At 34.9% G+C, this 11,481-nt stretch overlaps 1 protein-coding gene across 2 annotated transcripts in view; it reads left to right on the top strand.

Moving 5' to 3' along the window:
• Positions 1 to 10,978, top strand: part of FREM1 (FRAS1 related extracellular matrix 1) — a 171,194-nt gene extending 160,216 nt beyond the window's left edge. For both annotated transcript variants that reach the window (XM_061132198.1, XM_061132201.1), the window contains 2 exons: positions 5,245 to 5,330; positions 8,100 to 10,978. In XM_061132198.1, coding sequence (XP_060988181.1) covers positions 5,245 to 5,330; positions 8,100 to 8,299 — 286 coding nt within the window. In that variant the 3' untranslated portion in view covers positions 8,300 to 10,978. The remainder of the gene's footprint in view (positions 1 to 5,244; positions 5,331 to 8,099) is intronic.
• Positions 10,979 to 11,481: the final 503 nt, after the last annotated feature.

Here is an 11,481-nt window from a genome sequence, read left to right on the forward strand (position 1 = left end):
TTTATTAAATATAAGCTTTTTGATGTTGGTCATTCTAACCCATGTGAGGTGATACCTCATTGAGTAACATTCACATAGCAACATTGAGTACCTTTCCATGTGCTTGTTGGCTATTTGTGTGTCTTCTTTGGAGAAATGTCTATTTAGGTCTTCTGCTCATTTTTGATTGGGTTGCTTGTTTTTTATATTGAGCAATATAAGCTGTTTATGTATTTTGGAAATTAATCCACTGTCAGTAGCATTGTTTGCAAATATTTTCTCCCATTCTGTAGGTTGTCTTTTCATTTTGTTTATGGTTTCCTTTGCCGTGCAAAGGCTTTTAAATTTAACTAGGTCCCATTTGTTTATTTTTGCTTTTGTTTCCGTTACTCTAGGATACAGATTAAAAAAATATATATTGCTGAGATTTATTTCAAAGAGTGTTCTGCTTATGTTTTCCTCCAGGAGTTTAATAGTATCTCTTCTTAAATTTAGATCTTTAATCCATTTTGAGTTTATTTGTGTATATGATATTAGAGAATGTTCTATTTTCATTCTTTTACATGTAGCTTTCTGTTTTCCCAGCACCACTTATTGAAGAGACTATCTTTTCTCCATTGTATATTCTTGTCTCATTTGTCATAGATTAATTGACCAGAAGTGTGTGGGTTTATTTCTGGGTATTTCCTGTTGCATCTGTCTATGTATCTGTCTTTGTGCCAGTACCATACTCTTTTGATTTCTGTAGCTTTATATTATAGTCTGAAGTTAGGGTGTACCATTCCTCAAACTTCATTCTTCTTTGTTTTCGCTATTTGGAGTCTTTTGTGTCTCCATACATATTTAAATTTTTTTGGTTCCAGTTCTATGAAAGATGCCACTGGTAATTTGATAGAGGTTGCTCTGAATCTGTAGATTGCCTTGGGTAGTATGGTCATTTTAACAATATTGATTCTTCCAACCTAAGAACACAGTATATGTTTCTACCTGTTTGTCATCTTCAGTTTCTTTCATCAACACCTTATAGTTTTCTAAGTACCGGTCTTTTGCTTCATTAAGTATCCCTAGGTATTTTATTCTTTCTGATGCAATAGTAAATGAGATTATTGCCTCAAATTCTCTTTCTGATATTTTGTTGTTAGTGTACAGAACTATAACAGATTTGGGCAATTAGGTGGATCAATAAAATAAAAAATATATTAGGATACTAATGCAGGGTTAGCAAAATGATGACATCAATAAGATTACCTTAAATTGCCATGGTTTCATAACAAATGTTTTTTGACACCAAAATCTGGAAGATCATAATCTCAGAATAATGATATTAAGAAATACATACATAGGTATTTTGTGCTGTAGTAAACTATTATAAAATCTGGTATAAGAGTGATGGAAATTTTCTGTTTCCCCTATGAATTTAAAGGGATTGGTGACCATATACAGCAAATCAAACATTATGTAATAAGCAGTTTCAGAATTAATTTTTTCATATCTTTGTGAAATTAATTTTGTAAACTGGTTTCAGGGAATTGCTTTAAACTATTGTACTGAGACCTTTTTTTAGATGTAAAACTGAAAAAATTTTCAGAACAAGAGAAAGTTTTTAGGGGGCAACTGGAGATTTTCCATCATATTTTAGAAAGTGACTCATTATGTATCTATCAGTAATATAAAGTATTTTGAAGTGTATGTTATGTATGTACCATATTACTCCAGAAATTAAGGTGTCTATCAAATACCATTTCTGATGGTATTCAAAGGTGTATAAGAGGTAAAGAAAAAATATTTGCTATAAGATTTTTTAAATATCACAAAAATACTTCAAATTTTCTAATTTTAAGTGAAGAATGGGTATAAATATTTGACCTGCTGACTTTTGTATGAATCTTCAATATGCATTTTATTTCAAAAGGACATGAAGAATGATTATCCCAAGAACATTTAAAAATAGTTAGAGGCATTTCAGAAAATATCTAGCAGCAGATTAAAAACAAACTAAAAGATTTGGATCAGTCACTTTAAAAGGAACATTTTTGAATGGTAAGGCCACCTCCTCAGTATAATTTTCCTCTGAGCCCCAAGACCTCCTCTGTCATTCAACATGTTTTCATTCATTCTATGGGCCTCTGCTTTCCCTCACCCATTACTTTTCAGGTTCATCTAGACCTCTTCTTCTCTAACCTCTTTGCCTTGAACAATGAATATTCCCCTGGGAATTATCAATTCTTTCTATGATGTAAAATTAATAGTTGCAACATTTTATAACTTGGCTATTTACTTTCTCATGAATACATTTTAGGAGATGGTTTTAGAGTCTATAATTAGAATTAATACACATCTAGTGTGTTTTTTAGATCTCAGGGACCATTTTTCAATTCTGATTTATATTTCCTCAGGCTCCTTTGCTACCTGATGGTCTTTTACAGATGGTCATTTACAGCATGTATATCTTAAGAAACACAGCAAATTTTACTTTATCTGTTGCCCCTAATCAGATTGCTAACTCAACTCAATCTTTATCTCCTTTCTCCTTTCCTCCCCATTGGTGTTTTATTATTTTTCTAGCCCAGAGGAACCAGACTCCGAGATTAGGTATTTCTTGAATTTACATATCATAATCTCATCTGCTCATTTCCTTAGGCAGTCACTGTACATTTGGTAATTCTATTATTATAAATCATTATCTCTGAAACCATTTTGGTTTCCCACAGGAGTGTCTGGAACCCCTGCTGACCTATCCTTAAAGAGTTAGTCTAAAATATATCTATATTTAATCAAAAAGTTCTAACGAAGTAGATGTTTATTTCTATAACTGGAAAAATTCAGATTTATGTTTTTAATTCTACACTTTGAATGCCTTCAAATTTCAGAAATGTTAAAAGATTTTTTATTTGTATGTTTCTCTATATTTTTTTTTTATCTCTATAGTATATATGTATCTATATGGTTAATATTCTCTCTTCTATTTGTATATGGGAATAAAAGGAAATGATTGGCATTTTTATAAAATGAAAATTCCTAAATATTTATTTTTGTAAATAACTGTGGCCTAACATTTTACCTATTCTAAACACAGCTATTTTCTCCTCTTGCTCTTGCTCTTCTCAGAGCATCAATAAAGAAGTCAAACTTGTACTTGAGCAGCTAAAATGGAGTTTGCAAAGTCTTATTTTAAAGATAGTTTCAAGGATCTTAAAGCAGAAGGAGGTGTTAAATATCCTTGAATAAAATCTATTCCTTCCTGATAAAGACTCTGAGGCTGAAGTTACATCCATAAGGAAATTGGGGACCGAGCAGGAAGTGGAACCCAGGTCTCCCACACTCTAATATGTCACATTAATTGAAGCAGCCCCTCAAACCCTCCCTTGGGCTATTTTTAATACACATTTCATATTCTGTGTTTTAAACACAGAATTGCCATATTGGATCTGAGGGAGAGGGAAGAGAATTGGCTATCAAGTCTGTTGCAACTGTCAGACAGAAGCTGACAGTAAATAGAAATGTCAGAACCAAGTCACACGACCTGAATCCGGCACCGTGAGGACATTCAGAGAAGCAGAAAAGTGCCTACATATCTCAGAAGGCCTAGGAGTCATCACTGCATTATATCACACTAAAGTACTGTATTAGTAGGAAAAATATCATTAAGAGATAGATTAGATTATATTCACCATACATGATCTGGAAAAGCAGAGAAATGAATCTAAAGCTTGGATAGTTGTAGGTAAAATGAAAAAAAAAAATTCAGTTCAGCAACATAAACTTGTGACAAGTATGTATTACTAATTATGTTTCTTGATTTTTAAAACATCAATAGATATTAACTAGGCAAGAAGATCGTGGTGATTTTTTACCCTTTTTTGTTGTTGAAACTTTCTGTATCAGAAAAAGAAGAAAAGAAAAAAGAATTATCTATTGGCTTTTTACTTAGAGCATTTTAAAGAATTTTAAATGAACACTATTGGGGAACTGGGATCAAACATTACTTATAGGAATAACTTATAGGAATAGCTGCAAAAATAACTCATAAAGAATTCCCTGTTAGTGTCTGTCACAAAAAAGACAAGATGTAACAAATGCTGGCAAGGATGTGGAGAGAAGGAAACCCTTATGCACTGTTGGTAGAATTGTAAAATGGTACAGCCACCATGGAAGAGTACTGAGGCCCCTCAAAAGTTAAAAATAGAATTATGATATGATCTGGCAATTCCACTTCTGGGAATATGTCTAAAGGAAATGAAAGTACTAGGTTGAAAAGGTGAAAAGGTATCTGCACCCCCATGTTTATAACAGCATTTATTTTTTTACAAAGTGAAGACATGGAAACAATGTAAGTGTCCATCAACAGATGAATCAAATTTGTGGTTATAAGAAGTGAGGAATTTGGAGTGGGAGAGTTGGATGAAGGTAATCAAGAGATACAAACTGCCAGTTATAAGATAAAGAATGCGGCTGTGATGTGTAACATGATTATTGTGTGGTAGTTGTGAAAGGTGTTAAGAGTAAATTCTAAGAATTCTCATCATAAGGAAAAAACATTTTTTCTTTTTTTTGGTGACTATATGTAATAGGTACTAACTAAACTTACTGTGGTAACCAAATTTCACAGTTTATGTAAGTCAAGGCACTACGCTGTAAACTTTAAACATATAAAAAATACAATTATATTTTGGAGAAGATGTTTATATGTATTTGTAAGAACAGGTGCTTTAATTTCGTCATAACATACAAAGGTTTGATGGTGAGGCTGAGCTCCTTTCCCTGAGTAGGATGAAAAAGAGTAACATATTTGGGCATTTGACTAAACACATTAAGCTCAAAATGTTGGCTTCCAGTAATTTTATCTGGTAGTTTGGGTTACCTTACTAATCAAATTAACCAGGTAATTGCCAAATTTATGCAATTTAGAGGTAAACTTCCCATGAGAGAGGTCATTTTTTGACACTAAGTAATTAGTCTATATAAGTGAACAGCTGCTGATTTTCTGAAAAGAATTTGTGCTTTAAAGCCCAGATATTATAATACAGTATCACTTCTTTGCTGTTACCTACCCCACCCTGTGACCTAGAACGGATGCAAGCGCCCCCTCCCCCACAGATACTCATTAATATAAAAAAAATGGAGTATTAAAATCTTGGAAAGTTCTTTCTACATATATGCCAGTTTTCTAGTTTGAACTAGCTGTGATTTCCATTTTGCATCTCACATCAGCAGAAATGCTGAACTCCCCATCACTGACGCTCTGGTTTTTCTGTTTGCACGTAGTCACCAGGGCAGCCTTGTAACTGTCATCTCCAGGCAGCACATGCGATGGCTTTGGGACATCAGCGGAAGGAAGCCCTTTTGGATAGGCAAGTATTGGTGTTACCCTGAGGAGGAGGGCAAGACCATAAAGAGAATGTCTCCCTTCCATGGGTCAAATACTTGTGGTCTATAATAATAAGCAATAGTTAGATGGTTGGACAGTCTATCTTTTAAAACTCATTTTAATTACATAATACTTTCATTTATAGGCATCTATCTCAAAGAAGTAATGTGGTTCAATTTAAAAGCAAGATAACTTTTTAAATGTTATTTCTAAAGGCAAAAAATTTAAGATAGTTGTAAATAGGGAATGGTTTAATGAATTATAATATAGCCATATGAAAGAATATTAAAGATATAACTGCCTTATGTTTATCGATTCATTCAATAATGGATGCATATTATATATAAAATATGTAATGTACTGCATTGGTGGCAAGGTGCTAAGTGAAAAACAGTCTACAGCCATATGAAGCATGAAATAATTTAGAATAAAAAAGCATATATACAAGTGATGTATACACATGTAATATATACCTATATGTATTGACATAAAAAGAAATAAGCCAAAGAGAAATACTTTTTATCTCTAGTTAAAATTATAGCTAATCCTAATTGTGTCCTTTTTTTTCTAAAGTTTTAATATTTTCTACAATTTTAACAGTAATCACAAATCTTTTCAAGCCACTTTAGAATTAGAGTTCTCAGGATATACTAAAGTAAATATTCTCACCATCTCTTCAAGATACTGTATTTAAGGAAATAATAATAAACCCACTCAGCTTCTTAAAAATCTCTGTGATACTCAGTGAGTGTGTAATTCTGAAGCCATCTGAGAGTATTATGTGAAGCCTGGAAGATAAATTTTCCCTGTGTCCACAATGACTAATGTCAAGTTTCTAATTCCACAAAGTTTTGGGGCGTAGCATCACCTGATCAATAATTCACAGAAACAATCCAGGAGACAAGTCATTCCCAACCAAGAGGACTTCATATTATTCTCCCCCAAAATATCCAATGAGAACCAATGGGGAGAAGGTTACATGCTGCATAACAAAGACCATTTTCACGGTCAAATTTGGTTTGTGAGCTGCCAGGTAATCCTATTGCACAGGATTCTTTTTTTATTCTTTTATTTTTATCTCTATTCTAAAAGAGAGTGAGGAGGGGAAATTCTTTAAAGTTTTTTTTTTTTTTTTTTAGTATTTTTAAATTGGAGTGTAATTTTTTTACAATTTTGTGTAAGTTTCTGTTGTACAACAGCATGAATCAGCTGTATGTATACATCCCCTCCCTCTTGAGGCCTCCCCCCATTTCACCCATCTAGATCATCACAAGAGCATTGGTCTGAACTCCCAGTATTTTTTTCTTTTTTTTTGACGTTCTCCTTTTCCTATTTGTTTTTTTTTTTTTTTTTCCCCAGTGGGTTTTGTCATACATTGATATGAATCAGCCATGGATTTACATGTATTCCCAATCCCGATCCCCCCTCCCACCTCCCTCTCCACCCGATTCCTCTGGGTCTTCCCAGTGCACCAGGCCGGAGCACTTGTCTCATGCATTCCACCTGGGCTGGTGATCTGTTTCACCATAGATAGTATACATGCTGTTCTTTTGAAATATCCCACCCTCACATTCTCCCACAAAGTTCAAAAGTCTGTTCTGTATTTCTGTGTCTCTTTTTGAACCAGTCCTAATGAGATGGATGAAGCTGGAGCCCATTATACAGAGTGAAGTAAGCCAGAAAGATAAAGAACATTACAGCATACTAACACATATATATGGAATTTAGAAAGGTGATAACGATAACCCTATATGCAAAACTGAACTCCCAGTATTATAGAAGCTCCCTACTAGCTAGCTATTTTATACATGGTAGTATATATATGGGTGCTTCCCTAATAGCTCAGTGGTAAAGAATTTACCTGTAATGCAGGAGACCTAGGTTCGATCCCTGGGTTGGGACGATCCCCTGGAAGAGGGCATGGCAACCCACTCCAGTACTCTTGCCTGGAGAATTCCATGGGCAGAGGAGACTGGCAGGCTACAGTCCCATAGGGTCGCAAAGAGTTGGACACGACTGAGCAATTAAGCACAGCACAGAACACAACACAGTATATATACATCGAATGCTACTCTCTCAACCCATCCCAGGAATGCTTCCTTAAGAAAAATTTTAAGAGCTTTGTAACACTGAGGTGTAACTAAAAAAAAAAAAAAAAAAAAAAATTGCCAGTGGGAGTAGAGAGGCAAATTGAGAAAAGCTGCTTTTTATTAAAACTGTAGCAGATTAAAAAAATCTTAAGCTCCAGACTAAAAATAATACTTAATAAGCTACTTTCAAATATGATACCCAAGAATCACAAGGAAGATAAATAGACAGGAATGTATCTGTTTCCCTGTGATGGGTACTCTGCCTGTAGGAAGTATGAATAATAAGTGCCATTTATTAACACTTCTATGTCATGAGCTTTATGTGCCTTATCTTATTTAATCTTCAACATAGAGCTAGTTCTTCTTAGATACACATTTCTGAGATGAGAAAACTAACACTCGGAGAACCCAGAGAGGTTAAATAACCTGCCCAGGTATGTTCACCTAGCAAGCGGTGCAGCTAGGGTTTGGATTCCTACCTGGCCTTACACCAAAGCCTCATAGTCTCAGGGTATCTTACAGGATTCCCAGGTCCTAGTGCGTGCTTTAGAATGTAGGCTCACAATTGCATGTGATTACTGAGCTTAGAACAGTGGGCTGATATGACACCAAGTTGTAAATGTAGTAACGATCATTTGGCGCCCTTCTTTGATTCATGTTAGGTTTGAATGACCAAGTGCGTGCTGGCCACTGGGAGTGGATTGGCGGCGAACCTGTGACCTTCACCAACTGGAGGAGAGGGCCCCCGCAACGTTCAAAGCGTGGCAAAGACTGTGTTTTGGTTCAAAGGCCAGGAAAATGGCACACAAAGGACTGTAGAAAGGGAAAATCTCACAATTATGTGTGCTCTAGGAAACTCTAACTGGCCCTACAAGTGTCCACTTGGGATGTTTTTATCTATTTATTTCCAGGATTTGTGCATATTACTCAAAAGAAAGCAAAGGGTCGTGACTGATGTGGTACATTTCTTCTATCAAAGTGTTTGAAGGATTCTATCTAGAAAAGAAAAACAATAGTTCCAGGAAGATCGATAAATGAATGTTTCTTAGAGGAAAAGATAAATTTTTTGCAACTCAGTACATTTTGAAATAAATCCTCAAGGTATTATGTGGTACAAAATTTGATTATTCTGGAGACTTTATATTTCAGTCAACAGTAATTTCATGGTCCTCAGATTTTTCCCCCCAATGCTTTAAATGAGTACATTCTGAAATCTATATTGCAGGTGCTTCCACCACTTCCATCTGAATGAGGCTTACCATGCCAGTTCATTAAATCAAGGTTGAATTGCAAAGGGTTGCTTTGTCCCTTTGGAGTCCTTTCAAATGTGAAAGCTGAGAGGCTGTGGATAAAAAGGAGAATTCTCTGTGGTGAAAAAGGAAGGCTTTATGTGGAAGAATCTGGCAGATGGAAGGTCATCTGCAAAGCTGTAGTTCAGGTAAGAATTCAGGGGTTACCTGTCCTTCAGAAGTCTACCCGTCACTTCCCACAACAGAGTTCCTTTTCCAGTAAGACGGTTGTGCCATTCTAAAGCGAATAATTGGGTTTCCCCGGCTTTACAGAGTCAGGAGACATTTGAAGCAACAATGAGCTTCTCTGTTCATTCGTGCTTGTAGCACTGAGTAGTGTTTCTCAAGGACACTTGGAATAAAAAGCATATATGGATGATGGTTAACACATGGAAGAAAAATATGGCTTCCTCAAAAGTGTCCCAATGAACTATGCAGATGAACAAAGAAAAGGAGTACTGAAAACAGAGTCCTTGAAAGCCTATATTCTCAGAAAGGATTTTGATATAATTGTGAGCCCTTAAATATTTAATATGTGTAGAATTGCCATGTTAACCTGATCCTCTAATGAAAAGGTACCTTATTAATTTATAATGGCAGCTGAGTGAAACATTTTTGTAGCAGTAAAGCATGTTGCAGCCTTACAAGAACTCCCTTCTGAAATCAAAGCTTAATTACAGGAAATTAGAAATTTATTTCTGAAACATTTACTCACAATTTTCCTTTTCATAATCCCTGAAAAATATGGTTGTGCCCCATGTAGCTTGCTATTATGAGTACCAGAGTCACTTCAGAATCAAAACAGAGTTACCAAGTAGATCAAAGTTTTGGTGCAGGTTTTGTTATAATAATACCTTGCGAGAAACTAAAAGTGACTGAAGAAATTCAGTCTCATTTTTTGGATATAAGAAACAACAAGCTTGTTTTATTCGTACTTGTTTATCAAGATTTTGGTTAATAGAAATATATACAAAGACAGATTGGAATGAGATTTAGACATTCTACCTCTTATTAAATTCCAACATCAGTGTGGAGTCAGGAGGCTCCTTACCTTAGATATCACAAGTAGAATCTGAATTGCCCTGATATAGAGGTCTTCCATATGATACAAGCAGCTTCTGGTGTTGAATCAGAAGGGGTAAACCCATTCTCTGTATCAGTTGATGTCCCTTCCGATCCATGGGCCTCTGCAATGTTGAAAGATGGGATGCTGAATAAAGAAATGAGGAGTTGTTTACTTGAAAGATTGTATCCTAGGATGGAAAGTAAATGGTCAAGGAATGAGGAATTCCTAGATCCACATTGACTGGAAATCCAGAACCATGGCAATTGCGTAAACCTAGTCAGTGTGGTAGGTTTTATTATACATTTCTGCCATGTCAGTGGTATTAAAATGTAATGCAAATATTAGCACAAGGAGAGAATGCTTTGCTTTTTATAGCAACTGAAAGAAATCTAGAAGAATGTTTAAAATATTCCTGGTCATGAAAACATTAATCAAGTGGTAAAATCCAACTAATTGGAAGAAGGTACAAATAAAAATTCAAGCAAGTGTGGATGCTAAGCAATATGTGGGTACATGACCTTCATCTCCTTCTCATGACTGGTCTTTGACTGATGGGGGAGTAGTAGTAAATGATCATCATGCTTCTCTCCACCTTGATTGGTTATCGTCATCCTTTAGGTTATGGCAGGAGTGGGAAGGAAGGAAATGGAGTAATGGTATTGATAGAATGGGAAAGGGAGATTATAGATAAGGGGAGAGTGGAGAGAAGGATTGAATAGGAAGAGATGGGAGTTGATTGGTAGCTAAGAAAGAGAGCATCAGAAAGAAGGACTTGAATGCCACCCAGTTCTTCTCTCCAGACTTGAATACTGACTCAGGAAAAGTCCCATATAATCCAAGGGCATTAACCCAGCTCAATAATGTGTAGCTTTCAGAATCTTGTGACTGTTGGTGTTTAACAAGACATACATATGTGTAGTATATATCTGCTAAATATAAACTCAGAAAACACATGACAATTATTCCATCTTCTTCAAAGGGGTGGTAAAAATGAACTAGGTGATGTTTATTTACATTTTTTTTGGTTTATTTTTAAAACAGCCAAAAAGAATATGCACATATTTAATACTATGGTTCTGTATAATCTAAACCATATACTAGTACTGATTAATTTCTGTGACAAAGCAGCATATTAATTGTACTGTACCTAGTGTTGTACAAAAATTAATAAAATAAGCTATTTCTAGTTCTGAATTACTATTCCTTTAGTGTTTAACATTTTATATTTATTTTACCCATTTAAGAAGAAATGGAGAGAAAAATTGAACATGTATTTTTCATCCTTACTATTTAGATCAGCCTTTCATTTTACAGCTTCCATCCATTTATCCATCTATCCAGTCATCCATCCACCATCCATTCAACAAATATTGACTGTGAAGTGCCTGATACTGTTGTAGATACTGGATATATGTGGTGGATGAGATAGGAAGTTAAAGTATAAAAGCATGGTACGTATATGTAAATTTCTAATAGTTGCTTCTAAGCATGGAGCTTTTATTTTTTTAATATATATATCAGGGAGAAAGTCACAGTAGAAGTGATTGATTACATTATCCCTTTTCAGAATCGAAAGGAAAGCCATGCTGATACAAAGAGCTCAGACTGTCTTTTATTTCCCAACTGATTAAGAAATTGGTGTGAACTTCCTGAATTTATAATCAGGTCAAGGTGTTATTGATAACAGCT

This window comes from Dama dama, chromosome 29 (assembly GCF_033118175.1).
Source record: "Dama dama isolate Ldn47 chromosome 29, ASM3311817v1, whole genome shotgun sequence".
NCBI classification, from domain to species: Eukaryota; Metazoa; Chordata; class Mammalia; order Artiodactyla; family Cervidae; genus Dama; species Dama dama.